Source organism: Salmo trutta, chromosome 13 (assembly GCF_901001165.1).
Source record: "Salmo trutta chromosome 13, fSalTru1.1, whole genome shotgun sequence".
In the NCBI taxonomy this organism is placed as follows: Eukaryota; Metazoa; Chordata; class Actinopteri; order Salmoniformes; family Salmonidae; genus Salmo; species Salmo trutta.
Genome location: NC_042969.1, coordinates 5,992,087 through 6,017,059, shown reverse-complemented (window position 1 = coordinate 6,017,059; position 24,973 = coordinate 5,992,087). Strand labels below are relative to the sequence as shown.

The window sequence follows — 24,973 nt, the reverse complement described above, 5'->3', positions numbered from 1 at the left end:
CAGTCCTCCATGTGCTCGCCAGAGGTAGCCTGGCTGCCATTAGGTACCGAGATGAGATCCTCAGACTCCTTGTGAGACCATATGCTGGTGCGGTTGGCCCTGGGTTCCTCCTAATGCAAGACAATGCTAGACCTCATGTGGCTGGAGTGTGTCAGCAGTTCCTGCAAGAGGAAGGCATTGATGCTATGGACTGGCCCGCCCGTTCCCCAGACCTGAATCCAATTGAGCACATCTGGGACATCATGTCTCGCTCCATCCACCAACGCCACGTTGCACCACAGACTGTCCAGGAGTTGGCGGATGCTTTAGTCCAGGTCTGGGAAAGGATCCCTCAGGAGACCATCCGCCACCTCATCAGGAGCATGCCCAGGCCTTGTAGGGAGGTCTTACAGGCACGTGGAGGCCACACACACTACTGAGCTTCATTTTGACTTGTTTTAAGGACATTACATCAAAGTTGGATCAGGTTTTCCACTTTAATTTTGAGTGTGACTCCAAATCCAGACCTCCATGGGTTGATAAATTGAATTTCCATTGATTATTTTTGTGTGATTTTGTTGTCAGCACATTCAACTATGTAAAGAAAAAAGTATTTAATAAGATTATTTCTTTCATTCAGATCTAGGATGTGTTGTTTAAGTGTTCCCTTTATTTTTTTGAGCAGTATATCTTGGAAGATGTCCTCGATTCATGGAGTCTGAAGGAAGAAACCACATGGAAAAAGTGGTAAGCAAGTTGGGTCCAAAAAACTGATTTTCATCAAGTCAAATTAATTTGTGTTAGAGGTTTCATGATGCTTGTGTCTAAACCAAAGTTGGGGTCTATATAATCTTCATTTTGAGGCCCTAAACTTAGCATGAAAGTGCATATTTTTAGCTGTGTGGGCTAATATAGTCAAAATGTTTGCCTTGGGGTAAGTTGAGTCAATGGCAAGTTGATCAAATAGAAATGTTTTCTTCCCAGGCATAATGCAAGCCATTGTCGCTGGGATATGAGGTAACAGGGCCTGGCCTATGTTAAAAGTGTAAAAAAACCACACAAAAAAAAACAATTACAATGTTGTTAGGTGTTAAGCCTGTGTTAAAATATGCTTAAAATTACTAAAAGACAAAAGCGATTGTGCTTGGTAAGTAAAGATAGACAAAAGGTAGTGGTAATATTTCATTCAGTGAAGAAATTTGTAGGCTTAAGATGTGCAAAGAGACCACTTTTTTTGGACAAGCTATGTTTTAAAAACTTCAATTTTTACATGAATTCTGATTATACACAACATCTTGAAATATATTTAAATATCTTTGTTAGAAATAATAATATATTTCCCTTGACGGAGTAATGATGAATGTAAAAAAATGGCTCAACTTAGCCCACTCTCCCCTAACTGTTCTCATCAAAAAACATGACGTGTGTGTGTGTGCATGCGTAAGAGAGAGCAGAGTGAAAGATCATGATGGGCAGAGAAAGTGGGCAATGGAAACCCAGCCACACATAGAAAATAATTGTGAGAATTGTGTTATTCTCTATTCAAGCAACCTATTAAAAACAGGCTTACGTAATGCCACATATGAGATAGACAAGGTATCTGTGTGCAGCCGAGCAACCAAGATCCATTAAAGGAGACAGGATGATTCATACCTATCCAAAACCACCATAAGGGGTCTAATCGATAGGGGGGGGGGGGGGTCTCCTCTGTCACGATATGCTTAGCTAACCAGCACTCTGCTCCCCTCCCCTTGTACTTGACAGTGATATTCAATCCTATTCAATTAAAGAGACCTTGGGTGTTTTTTTTGCTGTGGAACCCTGCAATGCCGTAGGTAGGCGGTAACTCTGTTGTATCTGTCACTAGTTGCGGGGAAAGATTTCTGATTGCACCTGCTGCGAGGGGAAGAAAGGGTGGCTGGTTGTGTGTGTGAGCGAGAGAGAGCGACAGAGAGCGAAAGTGTGTGTGTGTGTGTGTTCTGTTCTTGAAGAGGTACTGTAGATTTCCTCCCATTTGAGACTTCAGAAACATGTAGAAGCTTGTAGATATGTCACACAGACCAGTACAATGAGAACGAGTGCTTTACAGTACTTTCATTCTCAGAGTTGACCGCCCCCACCTCCGTCTATTTATTATAAGACCTATTTATTCTCCTTCTGTGGCTAAGCAGCGACTGGGAGTAGGAGAGAGAGTGGGGGGAGATGCATAAATTATCTGACAGTTCGATTTCCGCTCGCCTCTAGAAGTAATTGTGTTCCAGCTAATAAAAGGCTTCTAGTACGACTGACCACAGTTGCGGTGGCAGACAGGACATGCATGTAAAGGCTTGGTTAGAGGAGGTAGAGGACAGCCCTCGAAGCATGCTTCTTCTCACACTTCATTTCCAGTTGTTGTTTATGTTGTTTATCAATGCAGTGGGACCTGAAGGATGGATGTTACCCTTCTTCAGGGTTGTTTTCATTTGGTCCTTGAAACGTTAGTGTCAAACTATATCCACCTGTACTAACCCAAAACACATGCATGTATGGTTTGCTGTAACGTAAAGTTGATGGGTGATACAGTATTTGTACTGTAGGAAAGGGAGTCAACAAAAATCTGATATCAGAGACATATACGACCCATTTCACAGTGTTTTAGTAGCTCGACACAGCCAAGTCTGCGCCACTGTTACCATAGCAACGTGGTGCCTGACTAGCTCTCCATTGATGGATGAGTAGACTGAAGTTTCCTTTGTCTTTCTGTAAGGCTTACGCACCTGAACGTTCCCTGACATCGGTGGTGTTGTTCTTCAAATTACCCAAAGCGCAACAAGTGGAATGACTGATGCACGACGGCGCAATCAACTTTCAGTAACGATCCAACATCATAATAACTTGATTAGTATAGCTCTATGGTAGCCATGGTGACAAAGGGAAAATTGGCCTTTGGAATTAACATACGATTTAATTTGTGTCTAGCCATGTGTTGTGATCTATTCTGAGCATTAGTGCATGAAAATAATATATTGTATATGTGTTAAATGGTTTGACCAATTATATGTTGTTGGTGTCTTTACAGCACCATAGCAATGAAATGAGAATGCTACATCATGCATGCATGATAAACCAATTTGAGCAGGTATAATTGAGACAATGTGCCCTGAATGTAACTGCAATCATATCCAATAAGGCTTTGGGGTTATTTTGGGTAGAATCGACAGAAAGAAGTGTAACACAGGACATATAGGTTAACAATGGGATACCGTTTCTTATTCTTACAAACCAATTTATTGTTCTAATCAACACTGCCAAATCGTTGGACAACAGATATTGTCTCAAACCCAGAACGCCAGAAATCAGTCAACATCAGGGTACAAGTGTCACGTTGTCCACAGTATGCCTTTCTATAAATTAAATGGAATGTCTCCCCATATGTCCATACATTATCCCTTTTCCTTGTGTATGTAATGTTGTTGTTCCATCCTTTTATATGCACAAATTAACAGACAACACTGAAGAAGTAAGCTTTCACACACATTACTTACAGTATGTGTGACATTCAGCGCAAGCAAACAGGGAAAGAGTTTGGTTTCCCTGGCAACCTGGCTCATTGGATGAAACAGTCTTTCTATACAGCAGTAGTAGCTAACATACCAACATGCCAAGACATCATTAAAGAGAGTGCTGCTTGGACAAAACCTATGTGTTGGTATATGAATGAAACTTACTTTTATATACAGTACCAGTCAAAAGTTTGGACACACTTACTTATTCCAGAGTTTCTTTGTTTTTACTATTTTCTACATTGTTGAATAATAGTGTAGACATCAAAATTACGAAATAGTACATATGGAATCCTGTAGTAACCAAAAAAGTGTAAAACAAATTAAAATATATTTTATATTTGAGATTCTTCAAAGTAGCCACCCTTTGCACAATCTTGGCATTCTCTCAACCAGCTACATGAGGTAGTCACCTGGAATGCATTTCAATTAATAGGTGTGTCTTGATAAAAGTACATTTTTGGAATGTCTTTCCTTCTTAATGTGTTTGAGCCAATCAGTTGTGTTGTGACTAGGTAGGTGTGGTATACAGAAGATAGCCATGTTTGGTAACAGACCAAGTACATATTATGGCAAGAATAGCGCAAATAAGCAAAGAGAAACGACAGTCCATCATTACTTTAAGACATGAAGGTCAGTCAATCTGTAAAATTTGTGCAGTCGCAAAAACCATCAAGCGCTATGATGAAACTGGCTCTCATGAGGACCGACACAGGAAAGGAAGACCCAGAGTTACCTCTGCTGCAGAGGACAAGTTTATTAGAGTGCTTCAGAGTTTATTAGAATGCTTCAGAGTTCAAGTAACAGACACATCTCAACATGAACTGTTCAGAGGAGACTGATGAATCAGGTCTTCATGATTGAATTGCTGTAAAGAAACCACTATTAAAGGATACCAATAAGGAGGAGAGACTTGCTTGGGTGAAGAATCATGAGCAATACACATTAGACCAGTGAAGTCCAAATTTGAGATTTTTGTTTCCAAACACCATGTCTTTGTGAGACGCAGAGTAGGTGAACGGATGATCTCTGCATGTGTGGTACCCACCGTGAAGCATGGAGGAGGAGATGTGATGGTGTGGGGGTGCTTTGCTGGTGACACTGTCAGTGATTTATTTAAAATTCAAGGAACACTTAACCAGCATTGATACCACAGCATTCTGCAGCGATGCACCATCCCATATGGTTTGCGTTTAGTGGGACTATTATTTGATTTTCAATAGGACAATGACCCAACACACCTACAGGCTGTTTGACCAAGAAGGAGAGTGACGGAGTGCTGCATCAGATGACCTGGCCTCCACAATCACCCGACCTCAACCCAATTGAGATGGTTTAGGATGAGTTGGACTGCAGAGTGAAGGAAAAGCAGCCAACAAGTGCTCAGCATATGTGGGAACTCCTTCAAGACTGTTGGAAAAGCATTCCTCATGTAGCTGGTTGAGCGAATGCCAAGAGTGTGCAAAGCTGTTATCAAGGCAAAGGGTGGCTACTTTGAAGAATCTAAAATCTAAAATATATTTTGATTTGTTTAACACTTTTGTGGTTACTACATGATTCCATATATGTTATTTCATAGTTTTGATGTCTTCACTATTATTCTACAATGTAGAAAATAGAAAAAATTAAGAAAAACCCTTGAATGAGTAGTCTAACAGCATCTCTACAAGCTTCAGTGTTGTGGTCCTATGCGTAAAGGATGCATGGTTTGCTTGATGAGAATCAATGTGGCTTTGAATACAGTATTGTCTTTTTTTGAATTAAATATTGCCTGTGCATACAACCACATAGTGTGGTCTGGTCTTGCTTTACGCCTTTGCTTTGGAAAATCATTGTTTTATCTATGTTTCATGTGCAAAATGGAATGAAATGGCAATGTGTTTCCTGAGGTTTTACTTCTCGTTTAATATGCAGAGTCAGTTTAAAGTAATTGGAGGAAATCAAGGGACATCTACCATAGAGGTTTTTTCTTCTTCATGTGAAGCCATCTATAGCAGACCCTCCCTCTCAACCAGACACCCTCCTTCCCCCACCCATACAATCAACCAATACATAGCACATACCCAACAGACTGAGGGAAATAAAAGAGGGACGGGAGAGGGTGGGTGTTGTCAGGGACTGAAGTCTTCTGTTTTCTGTGCTGCTTCAGAGCAGCTGCCGGAATAGCCCCTGACCCCCAGACCCAAAGGAATCCCACAATGCCTCACTCAACCTCAGTGGTCCCCTCGAGCCACCTCATGGCCACACTGCTACACGAAACAAGAGCACGATCAGCCTACAGTTGGCTGAGGAGAGAAGCTCAGCTATGTTCTGCTCATCTAGCTATGTGTCATACTATCCACGTTCGGTACACTTGATTACTGATGTGGAGTTAAATTGTGAAAAATAAATAAGGAAGAAAATATAAAAATGAGATTCCCTCGATGGGCATCACCAGTTGAGAGATCAAAGAACAGACAAAATTATTATTATTATTATTTTAAATCTCAGGTATAATGGCAAGGATGCAAATTGCGAAAATATAAGACACGTTTCCAAAAGTGTCTGTTTCGTGTTCTTAGATAGCAAATATTGTCATTTTGATGTTGACCCTCACTCTGCTGCTATGTTATGGTAGTAGCACATTTGTTATTGTCATAAAACTGTCTTTCGACTGTTATAGATGCCCCAACAGATGTCACATGCTGCCATAACATTGTTCTTTATTTAGAGAAAGAGGGAGACAGAGAGAGACAGAGAGAGGATGTTTGCCAATCTGCCACAGACAAAGATAATATGTGTAAAGGGTGATTGTATACAATGGTTGATACCCAGATATCGTATGCTCTGGTGTAATTTTGAGACTTCACATACTTTACAGGGACATGCATATTTGGGTCATATCCAAGTGTGCATTTATGTGTGCATATACGTATGAGTTAGGGGAGGTTGGTTGGCAGAGAGACACATTGACTCTCACTTACTTGAGGTTATTTCCTGTTTAGGATTCAATTGGTGGGTTCCCACCATCCTTAACATAGCTTCAGGTGCTACTTTAAAAAAACAGACAGACTACGCTTTCCCTCTGTGCCATAGGGGAATTCAATTCAGAGCAGGAATCAGCCTGTGCAGTACTGAACAAAAATATAAACGCAAAATGTAAAATGTTGGTCCCATGTATCATGAGCTGAAATAAAAGATCCCACAAATGTTCCATATGCACACAAAGCTTATTTCTCTCAAATGGTGTGCATACATTTGTTTACATCCTGGCTAGTGAGCAATTCTCCTTTGCCAGGATAATCCATCCACCTGCCTGGTCTGGCATATCAAGAAACTGATTAAACAGCATGATCATTACACAGGTGCACTTTGTGCTAGGGACAATAGAAGTCCACTCTAACATGTGCAGTTTTGTAACACAACACAATGCCACAGATGTATCAAGTTGAGGGAGCGTGCAATTGGCATGCTGACTGAAGGAATGTTCACGAGAACTGTTGCCAGACAATTAAATGTTGATTTCTCTACCATAAGCCACCTCCAACGTCATTTTAGAGAATTTGGCAGTACATCCAACCGGCCTCACAACCACAGACCACGTGTAACCATGTCAGCCCAAGATTTCTACCTCAGGCTTCTTCACCTGCGGGATCGTCTGAGACCAGCCACCCAGACAGCTGTTGAAACTGAGGAGTATTTGTCTGTAATAAAGCCCTTTTGTGGGGGAAAACTAATTATAATTGGCAGGGCCTAGCTCCCCCTGGCTGTGTCCCTGCCCAGTCATGTGAAATCTATAGATTAGGGCCTAATGAATTCATTTCAATTGACTGATTTGCTTATATGAACTGTAACTCAGTAAAATCGTTAAAATTGTCGCATGTTGCATTTATATTTTTGTTCAGTATAGATAAGTGACACATACTCAGGGCAGCGCAGGGAACGGGTGGTGGCTTACAGCTGCAGCTTGCAAACAGTGACAAATCCACTTTTCGTAAAAGCCTTGTAGCAGTCATAAGGACAAAGATTCAGAAGGAGGGATGCAGGTTTAGGTACAAAAGGTGGTTGGTTTTCATTGCACAGTGCTGGTGACACATTTACAATAAAAACTGCTGACTTTAAATTATCAGCACACAAAATGTAGTCTTCAAAAGCAAAAACCCTATAAGCACGCAAAACCTGTCTTTACCAACAAAATGAGTCTACCAGGATCGAATACAGCCTCCCCTAACAATTACCAAAACCCAAATGAGGATAGCATACCCAAATGGGCACTTAAATACATTTGGCCACACCTATTCTGGCACACAGGCCAGGAGCATACATCTATGCGCGCTGAATCAAATCGCACATGTTCACAGTGACAAGACAAAGACTGAGAAGCTCCCAGGACTAAACAGCAAACAAATACATCTTACCAAAATAAAATTATCTTAACAACTTCCACCTTGTGAGTGTTGCGAACACTCAGGTGCACTATAAACATCGCGTCCACTCAGGATGGTAAGAAAAGGCTAATTAAAATGTAACAATGTAGCCTGTATCAAACATAAATCAGAAATGCCTTCAATGTTGCAATAAACGGTAAGGGAATGGTGAAACGCTAGCAACTATTGTAGTGCATATGGATTTAACACATATTCTTTAACTTGTGAAAGCAACCAGAAATATGTTCATTGTGAAAACAAACGGCTCTCAACTAGTGTGAGTTTGGAGAGCACACAAGTGAAAAGACGTGCCAGTGCATCTTCAACCAAAAGTTAAGTCCTCAGGCTTTCTCTGCACAACCCAGGGCCTGATTTCCCAAAAGCATCTTAAGGCTAAGTTCATTGTTAGAACCTTTTGTAGGAGCATTGGTAAAAATCTGTAAGCGGTTTACCAAAACCATTGTTCCCAAAGTTGCACTTGAAAATGCTTTATTTACCGACTGCCTCAGACCACTCGTAGAACAGCTAAGTGTCTCCTTTGGGGCCTTTTTTGTAGTTTATATAGCTACAGAAGATCTCCACTAAACACACAATCAAGATGTTTATCTGTCTCTTTGTGATTGCCGATAACTTCAGAACAAAGTTGACTACAAATACATAGTTAAAAAATACCATCATTACAAACAAGTGAAGGATAAAAAGATGAATCAAATGAAAACTGAGATGACTGCATTACACAGATAATTACAGTATAGGGTACATAGACCTATATATTTATATTGAAATCCATTTCATGTTCATTAAATTGAGCTCCATTTTTGCTAAATGTAGACTAGCCTACTGTCTCTAAGTTTTGCCTCAATATATTTTATGGTTGATAACAACACAGTAATGTGCCAAATCTTTATTTAGTCCCTAGTCAGAAAATCCTATAGGATTAGTGACTTTTCCAATAGGATTCTCACAATCCTATAGGATTTTGTGTCACCTCTATCAGAATCCCATTTGACTACTTTTTTCTATTGGAAATCAAAATGAGTCCTATTGGACCCTATTCAATTCTTGCAATCATATAAGATTTTGTATCACCTCTATCAGAATCCTATTGGAACTTTTTTCTTAATTGAACCCATTAAATTATAGTTTGTTGTCATTAGTTCCAGTACAATGCAACAATTTTAATTACAACATTTTGGTTGATTGGAAATAACACTTCTATATTAATTTGTGTTTTATTCGCCCGTAAGAAAGCCTGTCCCTTTAAGAGTAGCTCATGACGTCACAGCTAGCATAAGCCTGCAGTGTTAATTAGCCTAACTCCCAAGTTTAGCTTGCCACCTGTAGCTGTGAAGAGAATCTCAAGTTTTCTAACATTATTATTCTAACTTTCACTATGCTTGAAAGAAAGATCTGTCAGTACAGTATTTAGTTTCCATGTGTCATGGCGAAGTTGTCAATGTGTTAGTTATTGTACAGCATTTTATGCACTAGTTTTTATGCTAGCTAAAAAGCCACATTTTGCCTGTCAGCTGACCGGTTGGCTAAATTGTAGCCATTTGTATGTTGTTTTTTGAGTCACTGTATTGTTATTGCAGATGAAAAATGTGTTTTATTGTTTGTTATTGCTAAATATATGTGCCTTTATTATAGGCAAGTCAACACTGTTTTCATGATTTCTGGTAGAGCCCTTATAGAAAAATCCTATCAGATTTTGGAACCAGTCCTGTTGGATTCCTATGGGATTCTACCCAAAACAATTTTTTTATAGGATCCTATAGAAATCCAATACACAAATACAATAGAAAAATCCCATCAGATTTTGTTACCAGTACTATAGGATTGTTTGACTAGCATTATATTAGGGTAGGCTACGCATTAGAATAAGACTCCTCAATATTTTCAGCCATAGTTGATAATATTTCTCTAGAATCTGATTCGTCGTCATATAATGGAATTATTCAAATTATAAGGTAAGATTTGAAAGGGAGAAAGCTGATCTGAGAGCAGCGCTGCCTGCCTTTCGACCCTTTAAGTTTCGACACATGCCTCAACCTACGTACTTAGTGAGCGTTTTCATTGTGTGGCGTTTTGCGAAATGAATGTTACATCTTTGGCCGTTGAAGGAAAGGTATACATATTTAAAACACTCGTAAGCCTAATGATGCGTTTTGATGGTACAAGGTAGACAGCAAACCGGATGTTACTGTTTTCAATGAGAGCACAACGATAAATGCCGTTGTGGCTGGCGGTGAATGCCCTCAGCCGCCATGGAAGATGTGAATTTCCGCCAGAGTTAAAATATTTTAACTTTTGCTGTATGCCGTAGCGTTGTTTTCTACCGGATGTTGTTTTGCACTTTTTGTTTACTGAAATCACAATGGCAACGCATACCATCGTGCTGACTTGCTTTTGCCGTCACCGTCTTTCTTGCTTTCTTGTCCAGCTATGCCGACTGGTATGACGGTTTTTGCGTCCCTCGTCTAAATGCAGCATAAGTTCCATCACTATCAGGAAATCGGCCCAGAGTGGTAGAGCAGAGTTATATCTAACAGCTATTCCGCCAGGACTGAACTGATGATGTGTGTGTGTTTAGCTTGTGCAATGAGAATCATTTGTCTCGTCAGTGCTGCTTGTCTGGGGCTAATTCAATCTCAAACACTTGCAATTAAAGGGCAACATTAACATATTCAAAGACAGGTAGAGGATATTTAGACAAGTAACAACAAATGTGACAACAATACAGATGACAAGTGTGATTAATTTCAAATACCAAAAGGAGCAATAGATTTGGTGTGGCCTTTTCATCACCACATCAAACAGAACAGGCCTAAATAAACAAATGTATTTCCCCATCAACAAAAAAATTATACTTCAATATATGTCTAGCTGCAGTCCATTTGAGCGAATTTCATCTGTCAAGTATGATTGATCGTGATAGAAACACAGTCCAACAGTCTGCTTCTCAAATCTAGTGGCTGAAAAGTGAAAAGCGACACTCTAAAAAGCGACACTCATGGAGGAGGAAATGAGGCCAGTTAATTGGGACAGTTAAATATACTTCATTAGGGTCTACCCTCTCCTAGTGTCACTGCTGAAGGTTATACAGTACAGATTGCCGGAGCCGGTATAGCACTGACATATTTTATGGTTCCTATCTATCATTTTATGAGGTGCTCACGATCCTGACCACGGCTGACCAATATAGCTGTTTGAATAATGTACAGCACAAAAACACAATGTACTGTGCTGTTTTGTTTCCTGGGTGCAGATTCAGCCTACGCCTGGACTAAAAATCATAAAAATGTGTGAACTATAATTCAAATACTGAAAATATAAAATGTGTGATTCTGTTGTGTGATTCTGTTGTTTGTTTTCAATGATTCACAGTGATTTGTGTTGCTGTGTTTTAAAATACTGGACATGCAGGGTTTTTTTTCTAGTCCAGGCCAGTCAAGGTTCATTGGGTACCTTTAAAAAACTTTTGTAAGTAAATATACAGGTATATACACTACCGTTAAAAAAGTTTGAGGTCACTTAGAAATGTCCTTGTTTTTGAAAGAAAAACACATTTTTTTGGTCCATTAAAATAGCATCCCGAGATGCTGGCCTTCTAGGCAGAGTTGCAAAGAAAAAGCCATATCTCAGACTGTCCAATAAAAATAAAAGATTAAGATGGGCAAAAGAACAGACACTGGACAGAGGAACTCTGCCTAGAAGGTCAGCATCCCGGAGTCGCCTCTTCACTGTTGACGTTGAGACGGGTGTTTTGTGGGTAGTATTTAATGAAGCTGCCAGTTGAGTACTTGTGAGGCGTCTGTTTCTCAAACTAGACACTAATGTACTTGTCCTCTTGCTCAGTTGTGCACCGGGGTCTCCCACTCCTCTTTCTATTCTGGTTAGAGACAGTTTGCACTGTTCTGTGAAGGGAGTAGTACACAGCGTTGTACGAGATCTTCAGTTTCTTGGCAATTTCTCGCGTGGAATAGCCTTCATTTCTCAGAACAAGAATAGACTGACGAGTTTCAGAAGTGCTTTGTTTCTGGTCGTTTTTGAGCCTGTAATCGAACCCACAAATGCTGATGCTCCAGATACTCAACTAGTCTAAAGAAGGCCAGTTTTATTGCTTCTTTAATAAGAACAACAGTTTTCAACTGTGCTAACATAATTGCAAAAGGGTTTTCTAATGATCAATTAGCCTTTTAAAATGATAAACTTGGATTAGCTAACACAACATGCCATTGGAACACAGGAGTAGCTGCCGTTTCCAGCTACAATAGTCATTTACAACATTAATAATGTCTACACTGTATTTCTGATCAATTTGATGTTAATTTAATGGACAAAAATGTTTGCTTTTCTTTAAAATACACACACACACACACACACACACATACATACCTTTTAAAATATATTTTCCTTTATTATTTTCCGCTAACCCTACCACCCCTTCCCTAATTGGAGTAAACTAACGAACAACAACACTTAGGTTTCTACTTCCAACTTATACATACTATATACATTTTACGGACACATACATTTTACGGACACAATCTATTTTACAATAGTTATATTTTGTTTGTTTTTAGTCCTGTCCTTCCTCTACCCTAAACCTCTCCACCCTATTTCTGATCCAGTTTGATTTCCATGTGTCATATATTTTTAACTGTGCTGTTTCACAAAAGTTTTGAACCTATATACATTTGACATACACACTAGATTTTACATTTGTTATCTTGATTGTAATGCATTGGTTTAATTGTGTAGGTGCTGAGCTACTCCCTGTAGCTCTCCAGGACCAGAGTTTATAACCACTAACTGGTGTATCAGATCTGGAAAAATCTACAATAGCTTGGCTAAAGTCAACCTTTGAAAACATGCTTGCATGTGAATATCCTTTTTACTTCTATTGAGTCACACATCATTTCACATCATACTAACATCTTTGGCTGTTATGAAGTGAATATCTGTGGTGACCTCCAAACTCAATTACCCATCATTACTATGAACGTCTAACAAGCTGAAATGAGATGACATGCTTGGGGTGCAGGGGAGTACGGGCCTGGACAGTCTTCACAGGGAGATGCAGACAGCTAGTCAATTAGGGCTGAACACACAACTCTCCCTCTGAAGTTATGGTAATGACTCAATTTAATAGATTACTCCTTAGCACTCAATCTCACAGAGCAAGTTCCCCTTCCACTGTCTGTGCCTACCTGCTCTGGGCACAGTTTACTGAGCTAGCAGATGTTGCCTCAACACTCTAGAGTGTCCTCCTGTCCTGGGCCCGGTTTCCTAAAGCATCTTCAAGCTAAGTTTATCGTTAAAACTACGTAATAGCATCTTAACATTTCCGAGCCGTTTCCCAAAACCGTCTTTATTAACGTTGCACATGAAATCGCTCGTAATCTGGAATAGCTCAGTGCGTCGTTAGGTCACCATTTTACACACAGAAAATCTCCTCTAATCATAGAAGGAAGATGTTTATATGTCTCTGTGACTTCTGAAAACTTGATAGTTGAATATAAATAGCCTAAAAAGTTTGCAATGGTATAAACAAGCGAAGCAAGGAATTTTTTTTTTTTTTTTAAACTGCTAATTATATTATAGTTAGATTATTAGTCTAAATATTGACATCCCTTTCATGTATGTGCAATCAATAGACCTACCTAGTATTAAGCCTTTACGCTACATCTGAGCCGCTTCTATATTTGTATCTATTAGGCCTATAGGCTACTATTAACTAAAAGCTCATGCATTTTATTGTAGCCTAACCAAGAACTTAAAGGTCAACATATTAGGTCTATGGCAATGTAGCTTAACTTGCTACTTCATGTTTAATTCTTTTAATTGTTTTATTATTTAATTGTAGAATATATGTAGGCCTACTTAAAGCTAGATTCCTGCCTGCCATTAGGCTATGATTTGCTGAGAAATTATAAAAACCATTGTCATCATATGCTATTATTAGTTCACATGGATATTTTCTAAATAGTGAACGAGGGAACGAGCGACTTTGGAATTATTCATTCTTGCCCACAGTTTGCACAAACTGAAGAAATGCAGAATTTACACAATCAAGCTTTGCATACAAAATAGCATGAGGAAACACTCAGAATACATAAGGTTAATACATACAGTTGAAGTTGGAAGTTTACATACATCTTAGCCAACTACATTTAAACTCAGTTTTTCACAATTTCTGACATTTAATCCTAGTCAAAAAAGTGCAAATCAATCTCAGAACAACAGCAAAGGACTTTGTGAAGATGCTGGAGGAAACAGGTGCAAAAGTATCTATCTCCACAATAAAACGAGTCCTATATCGACATAACCTGAAAGGCCGCTCAGCAAGGAAGAAGACACTGCTATAAACCAGCCATTAAAAAAAGCCAGACTACAGTTTGCAACTGCACATGGAGACGAAGATCATGCTTTTTGGAGAGCTATCCTCTGGTCTGATGAAACAAAAATATAACTTTTTGGCCATAATGACCATCGTTATGTTTGGAGGAAAAAGGGGGAGACTTGCAAGCCGAAGAACACCATCCCAACCGTGAAACACGGGGGTGGCAGCATCATGTTGTGGGGTCTTTTGCTGCAGTAGGGACTGGTGCACTTCACAAAATAGATGGCGTCATGATAAAGGAAAAGTATGTGGATATATTGAAGCAACATCTCAAGACATCAGTCAGGAAGTTAAAGCTTGGTCGCAAATGGGTCTTCCAAATGGACAAAGACCCCAAGCATACTTCCAAAGTTGTGGCAAAATGGCTTAAGGACAACAAAGTCAAGGTATTGGAGTGGCCATCACAAAGCTCTGACCTCAATCCGATAGAAAATTTGTGGGCAGAACTGAAAAAGCGAGAAAGGAGGTCTACAAACCTGACTCAGTTACACCAGTTCTGTCAGGAAGAATGGACCAAAATTCACCCAACTTATTGTGGGAAGCTTGTGGAAGGCTAGGCAAAACTTTGACCCAAGTTAAACAATTTAAAGGCAATGCTATCAAATACTAATTGAGTGTATGTAAACTTCTGACCCACTGGGAATGTGATGATAGAAATAAAAGCTGAAATAAATAATTCTCTCTACTATTATTCTGACATTTCACATTCTTAAAATAAAGTGGTGATCCTAACTGACCCAAGACAGGGAATTTTTACTAGGATTAAATGTCAGGAATTGTGAAAAACTGAGTTTAAATGTATTTGGCTAATTTGTATTTATTTTTATTTCATCTTTATTTAACCAGGTAGGCTAGTTGAGAACTAGTTCTCATTTACAACTGTGACATGGCCAAGATAAAGCAAAGCAGTTCGACACATACAACAACACAGTTACACATGGAATAAACAAACATACAGTCAATAATACAGTAGAAAAAGTCTATATACAGTGTGTGCAAATGAGGTAAGATAAGGGAGGTAAGGCAGTAAATAGGCCATGATGGCGAAGTAATTACAATATACCAATTAAACACTGGAGTGATAGATGTGCAGAAGATGAATGTGCAGGTAGAGATACTGGGGTGCAAAGGAGCAAGATTAATAAACAAATACAGTATGCAGATGAGGTAGTTGGATGGGCTATTTACAGATGGGCTATGTACATGTGCAGTGATCTGTGAGCTGCTCTGACAGCTGGTGCTTGAAGCTAATGAGGGAGATATGAGTCTCCAGCTTCAGTGATTTTTGCAGTTTGTTCCAGTCATTAGCAGCAGAGAACTGGAAGGAAAGGCGGCCAAAAGAGGAATTGGCTTTGGGGGTGACCAGTGAGATATACCTGCTGGAGTGCATGCTACAGGTGGGTGCTGCAAAGGTGACCAGTGAGCTGAGATAAGGCAGGGCTTTACCTAGCAAAGACTTAGATGACCTGGAGCCAGTGGGTTTGGCGACGAGTATGAAGCGTGGACCAGCCAACGAGAGCGTACAGCTCGCAGTGGTGGGTTGTCTAAGGGGCTTTGGTGACAAAACGGATGGCACTGTGATAGACTGCATCCAATTTGTTGAGTAGAGTGTTGGAGGCTATTTTGTAAATGACATCGCCGAAGTCGAGGATTGGTAGGATGGTCAGTTTTACGAGGGTATGTTTGGCAGCATGAGTGAAGGATGCTTTGTTGCAAAATAGGAAGCCTAGATATAATTTTGGATTGGAGATGCTTAATGTGAGTCTGGAAGGAGAGTTAACAGTCTAGCCAGACACCTAGGTATTTGTAGTTGTCCACATATTCTAAGTCAGAACCGTCCAGAGTAGTGATGCTAGACGGGCGGGCAGGTGCGGGCAGCGATTCGTTGAAGAGCATGCATTTAGTTTTACTTGCATTAAAGAGCAGTTGGAGGCTAAGGTGTATGTAAACTTCCGACTTCACCTTTGTACAGTACCAGTCAAAGGTTTGTACACAAGTACTCATTCAAAAGGTTTTTTCTTTATTTTTTACTATTTTCTACATTGTATAATAATAGTGAAGACATCAAAAATATGAAAGAACACATTTGGAATCATGTAGTATCCAAAAAAGTGTTAATAAACAAATCCAAACATATTTTAGATTCTAGCCACCCTTTCCTTGATGACAGCTTTGCACGCTCTTGGCCTTCTCTCAGCCAGCTTCATGAGGTAGTCACCTGGAATGGATTTCAATTAACAGGTGTGCCTTGTTATAAGTTAATGAATGGAATTTCTTTCCTTAATGCGTTTGAGCCAATCAGTTGTGTTTTGACAAGGTAGGTGTGGTATACTGCAGATAGCCCTATTTGGTAAAAGACCAATTCCATATTATGGCAAGAACAGCTGAAATAAGCAAAGAGAAACGACAGTCCATCATTACTATAAGACATGAAGGTCAATCAATTCGGAAATTTCAAGAACTTTGAAAGTTTCTTCAAGTGCAGTCACAAAAACCATCTAACGCTATGATGAAACTGGCTCTCATGAGGACCCCCACAGGAAAGGAAGACCCAGAGTTACCTCTGCTGCAGAGGATAAGTTCATTAGAGTTAGATTGAAGCCCAAATAAATGCTTCAGAGTTCAAGTTACACACACATCTCAACATCAACTGTTCAGAGGAGACTACGTGAATCAGGCCTTAATGGTCGAATTGCTGCAAAGAAACCACTACTAAAGAACACCAATAAGAAGAAGAGACTTCCTTTTGCCACGAAACACGAGCAACGGACATCAGACCGGTGGAAATCTGTCCTTTGGAGTCTTTTTGGTTCCAACCGCCCTGTCTTTGTGAGACGCAGAGTAGGTGAACGAATTCTCTGCATGTGTGGTTCCCTCCGTTCAAGCATGAAGAAGGAGGTGTGATGGTTTTGGGGTGCTTTGCTGGTGACACTGTCAGTGATTTATTTAAAAATTTCAGCACACTTAAGCAGCAAGGCTACTGCAGCATTCTGCAGAGATACGCCATCCCTTCAGGTTTGTGTTTAGTGCGACTATCACTTGTTTTTTAACAGGACAATGACCCAAAACACACCTCCAGACTGTGTAAGGGCTATTTGTCCAAAGAGAGTGATTAAGTGCTGCATGATTCCATATGTGTTATTTCATAGTTTTGATGTCTTCACTATTATCCTACAATGTTGAAAATAGTAAAAATAAAGAAAACCCCTTGAATGAGTAGGTGTGTCCAAACATTTGACTGGTACTGTATGTATGTATGTATGTATGTATGTATGTATGTATGTATGTATGTATGTATGTATGTATGTATGTATGTATGTATGTATGTATGTATGTATGTATGTATGTATGTATGTATGTATGTATGTAGCGTACAGCAGGTCAGCCACCAGGGGGAGACACGTCCAGGCCTGGTGACAGACAGAGTGCACATCACGAGGTGATGGCTCCATCTGCTGGATGTGCCAGGTCTCGAGGGGCTCTCCGCCCAGGACTAATTGGGGCTGATTGGAGAGTTGGTGAGTAATCAAGGGCTGATTACTCACCAGCTGTACAAGCCCCATAAAGCTTCCAGAAGGGCAGCACACAGGAGAGGACTGGGGGAAGTAAGGTGACTTCCGTGTAGTTGGAGATGGTGCCTGAGCCAAGACGAGGGAGTTTGAGTGCCCGACAGGATACAGCAAGACCCGGAGCCCAGAAGACGGTATCCCGGAGAGGGTCTCATGGGGTAGACCTATCCTTTTTCTGTTTCTTTTTTTAATTTATAAACACCCTTGAAACCGAGCTAATCATACATACAAGGGAGCTGCCAGATGATGGTGGGCGCAGTGCCAGAGCTGCCGGTACCTCTCCTAGTGGGAGGGGATTGTCCGCTGTTCGCAGCCCTATGGGGGCACGAGTTGAGGAAGAAGGTACGAGCCGGCCGAAGAAGAGTGGGGACGACCAATAGCCTGTGCGGCCCGGAAGCAACCATTTAACCAGCATGGGTCTACGGCTCCAGAGTCGGCGGGGGTACTGGAACCCGAAACCCCTGGGGAACCCCTGGAGGAGGAGCCCATCCTCCTCGATTGAGGGGCCAGTCGAGACTCCCACTGGGGGCCAACTGAGGGGACAATTCAGGATGGCCCAGTGGGAGGATCTGAACTTGAAAGCCGCCGCAGCCCAAGTGATAGCAGTGGATGGACAGCTACTTCCGGGGGTGAGTGACTGGCGATTTCCCCCATTTACAAATCAAGAATAACCTTTTGTATCAGGTGTCGCTCCACAGGGGGAACTTCAAGAGGTTTTGTTGCTGCCCCAACGGTACATGGGTACTGTTCTTCAACTGGCCCACACCCACCTGTTGGGGGCGCACCTGGGAATGGATCGCTGCCCGGTTCCACTGGCCCAGGATGAGGAGGGCCGTGGAAGACTACTGTTGCAGCTGCCCGGAGTGTCAACTCCGCTTCTGTAACGATTTCCGGAGGGTGAACGACATCCGCTTGTTTGACGCATATCCCATTCCGAGGGTGGACGAGCTCAATGACTGATTGGGAAAGGCCCGGTACATCAGCACCCTTGACCTGACCAAAGGATATTGGCAGGTACCGTTGGCAGCCTCCTCCTGGGAGAAGACAGCGTTTGACACCAGATGGGTTGTATCGGTACCGGATGCTCCCGTTTGGTCTCCACGGAGCCCCGCCCACATTCCAACGGCTGATGAACAAAGTACTTCGACCCCACCAGCAGTACGCAGCGGCCTATTTGGATGACATCATTATCCACAGCCAAGATTGGGAAGAGCACTTGACGCGCCTCCAGGCAGTACTGGACACGCTCAGACAAGCCAGGTTGACCGCGAACCCCAAGAAGTGCCAACTAGGTTTCGAGGAGGTGGAGTACGTGTGGTATTTGCTCGGACGGGGGAACGTCAAGCCCCTGGGGGAAGTAAGGTGACTTCCGTTTAGTTGGAGACGGTACCTGAGCTAAGACGAGGGAGTTTGCGTTTGTGTGCCCGACAGGATACAGCAAGACCCGGAGCCCAGAAGATGGTATCCCGGAGAGGGTCTCATGGGGTAGACCTCCTTTTTCTGTTTCTTTTTTAATGTATAAACACCCTTGAAACCGAGCTAATCATACTCTGTCCATGTCTGATCTGTGTAAACGTCTTGACCCAACCTCCTGGTCAATATACATACACGAACACACACAAACTGGCATCACACTGCACAACATTGTTGCGATTACAGCATACAAGTCCCCGAAATCTGTGTTATAGTTATCTTTCCCAAACAGATTACCCCTAAGTAAGTGTCCATTGAATGTTTCCCTCCAAAACAACAGCTAGTGAAGTAGAAACTTGGTTGGAAAGCCTAGCGAGTGGACACAGCCCTGAAATAATGTGATTTTGTTTCAGTCTGAGCACAAACCACTTTTTGGGGGGCAGTAATCAACCATTCTGTGATTTTTATTTAAGAAAAGAAATACCGCAATGTTTGTTCAAGTTCGCTTGAATTGACTCCTTTTTCAGGTTTTGGTTTCTATAGGCTTCTAATATACTGCAAGATATAAACTAGAGCTGAGAGACTGCTTTTAAGCTTATTCTGACTTCCAAAGCCCAACCACTGTCAAGACCTGTCAGTTAACTGCCACAAGCCTGACAACGAACCTACCCTTGAGAGATGCAGGGAGGAAACTCCTCTGTTCAACACCTATGTTTGAAAATGTTGTTTGTGGGTAATAGTAGAGTCAAACACTTAAGTCAACCCCTCCTTACAATCTGTACATGAAACGATGCATCAATATCAATGGAAGACATTTACAGATCTCAAGTTAGAATTTGTCCTTTAATGATTTAACATTTCATCACCAATACATACATTCTTAGCCAACAGCATTGGATATTTTTAATCTAGTTGTAGCAAAAGCATGGGTGGGTTTTACACTTAGCTTGTGATACAAATCGGATTTGATGAGTCAGGTTGCGCTCTTGGAGGCCACATCAATGGACGGCTGGCAGTGCCTTCAACTAAAAGGATTAGGTTTGGCGCCACAAATCGACAGTGATCGGACTGCCTTAACGATGCTCTCCCATTGACCCCTGAAAAACCTTTAATTGCTGACTTGACAGATCAGTAAAGATTTGGTGGGATATGAATGTGGGGCTGTTAATTAGAGGCATTCAACTGGAGTGGCTTTTAAAGTGGTGTAAGAGATAAGTGAAAAACTTCAGTGTTAAAGGAAGTTGAATAATTCTGTGGCACTGTGGTGGTGTCACTGTTTTGCCTTGGAAGCTCCATATTTTCGAAGTAGCTTAATTATGAATGTCTACATTTTCTCAAGGCTTCGCTTTTTGCCCACTTGCAAGACATGGTGGGAATTGTATCTGCCAATAGAGTATACATTAAACTAGGCCCAAGAACGAATCACAAAGGCTTAACCTGATGCTATTCATGCCTGTCCAGCATGTTTAGATCAAAGATGGCCGTCACAGCCTATGTGGTCCTGTGTGGCTCAGTTGGTAGAGCTTAGCGCTTCCAATGCTTGGGTTGAGGGTTTGATTCCCACAACCCAGTACGGAATTGTATGCACTCTGCACTTTAAGTCGCTCTGGATAAGAGTGTCTGCTAAATGACAAATGTAAAGCAGCAAGACAATGTATAGACTCCAATCCTCCAGTTTCAGAGGGAAATGAGTCATTGGATGAATTACCTTGGAGAGACATTTATGTCCAAGTCAATAAGCCTGATTAACCTACATTTGATCGATAAGCATTTACAAGCGACACCTGAATATGCTGACCTTTGTTGAAACGACATAGAAATACAACTGAACCACTTAGCCATTCAATATTCATATTTACCTTTGATCAGCTACAGTCACTGTGCTGTGCATTAGCATATTACAGGACTTGTGTTGGTAATGCATGTGATGATAGATGGATTATACTGTACCAATCACTAGCATAAGTGATTGTATGAACCAACTCAGTCGATCAATAGTTTTTTATATTTATAGAAACATGAGGAAAAATTTGACAGAAACCACCACGAAACCAACAGAAACCCACCACATTAGAGTAAAGCAACTAAATCATAACTGTATATGAATAAAAGCCAGTCATTCAAGTTTTATGGTATCCCAGCACAAGATCTCAAAAGGACAATAGATGGGCCATAGCGGAGCCATACGGTGTGTGAATAGATCTCAGTGCCATAGTGTAGCCTTGTATTGTACTGAATCTTTCAACTATCTCTCAGGAGATGTCTTTAACCCTCAAACGGTCTCCCTATTAATGTAACTCAAGCAGAGACTACAATGTCTCAGAGCCTAGGACTTACATAGAGCGACTCATATAAATGACCTTAGATATCCAACATGAAGATCCAGCAATTGGTTGCACTGATACGGAACTTTCTTTTCCATACATTCCCACTGTATTGAATTCTATAATAGAAGCCCATTAAAGTTTAACAAGTAGCTGGCAAATATTTTACTGTTGGAAGTAAAAACTCCCCAGGCAGTGCTTATGGACATCAATAATACATTCATCAGCTAAAACCAGCTGCTCCAGTGGCAGAGGCTGCTTTAGATATTAATGTGCGATGCAAGACATTACAAGGTAGTAATAAAAGTTCATGAACGTTCAAACTTCCATTTGTTACAGCACTTTTTGGAAGCCAAATGTTTCACAGTATTGGTCATTTCTAGTATCTTCTATTTTATATCCTGGAATGAGTTGGTTTAATGGCACAAAATACATTTCTGTGAAAACAGACATCTTATCTTAATGTCACACTGTCATCCAAGACTTAAGCATACATATCCTCATGAGTGTTTTGCAACTTCTCTCGTTTCAGTCTGTTCCCAGTTCTCGAGAGGAGTTTACGCCATCTTTGGATTCTACGACAAGAAGTCGGTCAATACGATAACTTCGTTTTGCGGGACTCTCCATGTGTCATTTATCACCCCGAGCTTCCCGCTGGACGGAACTCAGCAGTTCATCATCCAGATGAGGCCTGACATCAAAGGACCCCTACTCAGCCTCATCGAGTACTACAAGTGGGATAAGTTTGCCTATCTCTACGACAGTGATAGAGGTAAGAGATACTACCTTAAAAAACAGAATCAACCCCTATTTAAATGAAAATGCCACAAGTATGGAAAATGTTGTTCAAATCAAAAGGGGTGCGGTCAAAAAGGTGATTGATTTCATGTGGAATGACCCCCAAGAAAACAGGTTTGACTCATCAATAAATCAAACCCATGTCAAACCCCTGATTGGTTGAGTCAGGTGTGGTAGTATTGGGTTGGAACAAGAGCTTTGACATTCTATGGGTCCCTAGGACAAGGATTTATCACCGTCAGTCAGGACTAAACCTAGCCCTACAAAGCTTGCATCATATGATGCAAATATATTAACTGGCAGCAGTAGGCTACAGTGTGTCTTTCTGTGTTCTTTCTACCTTGACTGCACTGTCCTCTGCAGCAGTAGCTGATCTGTCTGTGCTAAACCTAATCTCCCACAGTCACAGCACTCAGACCATCAGAACCAGAACTTTTAGAAAATTAACTTTTAGAAAAGGAGTAGGTTAATTTCACAAATTTAGCAGGGTTGAGCTACTTTTTTTTGGCACCTCCTTTGCTTTTTAATTTTTTTATCCATAATCTTGGCATAATAATGACAGTCAGAGCGGGTCTGTTGCTGACGCGCATTTGAATGTGAATTCACTTGACCTCAGAAAACCGCCGTTGCCTACTGATCAGCCGAAGGCTCATTATATATTATTATGACAGAGTAATTGCACAAAAATCATAAAAATAATCTTAAAAGGCCCATGGGCCGCTGGTCGTGTGTCCCTTTTATTTTTATTTTATATAGCAAAGTGTTTATTTTATTTTTTGCCTCGTGATTTGTCAACTCACGCCCAATTTCTGTCCTTCACATCGGAGTGCTGCTGCATTCTCTGTGCATGTCTTGACCAATCAGATTCATGGAAATCGTGGGTGCAGGGCACAATGCACAAAGCTCAATTAGTGCTCTCCACTTTCCTCCGGTATTTACTTAGCGAACGTGATATCACATCACTCCCGACAGACACAAGCAAAAAGTCTTTAAATAAATGTTGTAGCAGCCTACACCTAAACATTAGCGATCTGGCATGTTGTATTGCATGAAAAAGTGATGATTGTTTAGTGTAGTCAACGGTAGGATTCTAACAAAAGAAGCTGCGTATAGTTTACTATGCTCTGGCCAGCAAACAAAGCGATAACGTTGTATATGTATAGCCCATTTGTTTGTGTCAGGAGAAAATGTGAATGTGATCAAATTTCGTTTATATTCAAACTTAGGCTGACTAGGCTACCTAGACTTTTTCCAATCCAAAATTGTTGACTGGAATTAATCAAACAATAGTCATCTGTAAATTCATTTTTAATTAGGCCTACAGTTGCATAGGGCAAGTCTACACGATGCAAACCTGCATAAAGCAAGCTCAGCCCTATGAGTTATATTGTCCAATCATGTTGCTGTCTCTGTGTAGAGTAAACCCCCTGTTAGTCTGGCTTTAAAATATAATTCATACGAACAAGTATACATCTTTATGCTGTTTTACATGGTTTTCATCCTCCTCAAGACCTGGAGTTTTTCTAAGATTTTTTTTTAAAACTGTGACCTGATTGGAAAAACTGTGGTCCCATCATATCCAAAATTAACTTTTTACAACTGATTAATAATTGCATACCGTATAAGATTGAGAGTTTTAGCTGGTTAGTTTACCAGATTAGGCCCCAGATGCATTTCCCCCCCACCCCCACCTGTGGTGCTACCTCATTTGCCACATGGCCAATCCACCCCCACTAGTTCAGTCTCTGAATCACAAATGAACATTCTAAATCAAGTCTCTGTTTCAGTTGAGCAACAATGTCCAATGAAATAACATTTTAAATTCAGTTCAGTCCCACAATCCATCAAGAAATCCCAAATTTGGTCCTTAGAAGCTATAGTCCACAGCAGAAACCTCTTGATAGTAAATACAATTACCCTTTAAAGAAGTCTTTGAAAATGTTCTTACTTGTGTGGAGTTGAGAAAACTAGGCTTTAAAAATATTAACAATTTCCTGGTTACAACAGAAAGGAAGAGGCAAAGCAAAAGGGTTTACTCCACCCAAAGTCTGCCCAAAACGAATCCCATTGTTAGGGTGGAGACATAGGCAATGCGTCATCATATCCAGTATCTCCAGTTACAAACATTTCAGTCAAGATGGCTTCCCCATTCCTAACACTCAAACCAGAAAGTGACTATGGGTGTGGCTAGGGACTGATGGGGCAGAGCCCAAAGCCTATATACATCTCAAGGAACTGTGGAACCGTATGGGCCACAGATTTTTTTTAAACGCAGCTTTTTGCCAATATTTAAAGTTGACATTGGAGTTACTGTATATTCAAAAAGGCTGTCAAAACCTGAAGGTTGAAGAGAAGACACGTACTGTACTGTGTATGACACCCAACTGTGATAAATTTACATTACATTCAAATTACACCTCCACAGGTATTCGTGAAGCGACCGCCCTCTTGTCAACACAACTAAGGCCTAGATTCAATCAGATCAAGCATTAACCGGCAATAACAGACACCCGCATAGCAGATGTTTTGGCGGTGT

The 24,973-nt window shown here is 40.8% G+C and overlaps 1 protein-coding gene across 8 annotated transcripts in view; it reads left to right on the top strand.

Moving 5' to 3' along the window:
• LOC115205107 (glutamate receptor 2) overlaps positions 1-24,973 on the top strand; it is a 67,908-nt gene that overhangs the window by 7,671 nt on the left and 35,264 nt on the right. For all 8 annotated transcript variants that reach the window (XR_003880551.1, XM_029770759.1, XM_029770763.1 and 5 more), the window contains exon 3: positions 22,172-22,411. Coding sequence is in view for 7 of the 8 variants with exons in the window: in XM_029770759.1 (XP_029626619.1) it covers positions 22,172-22,411 (240 nt within the window). In the remaining variant the exon portion in view is untranslated. The remainder of the gene's footprint in view (positions 1-22,171; positions 22,412-24,973) is intronic.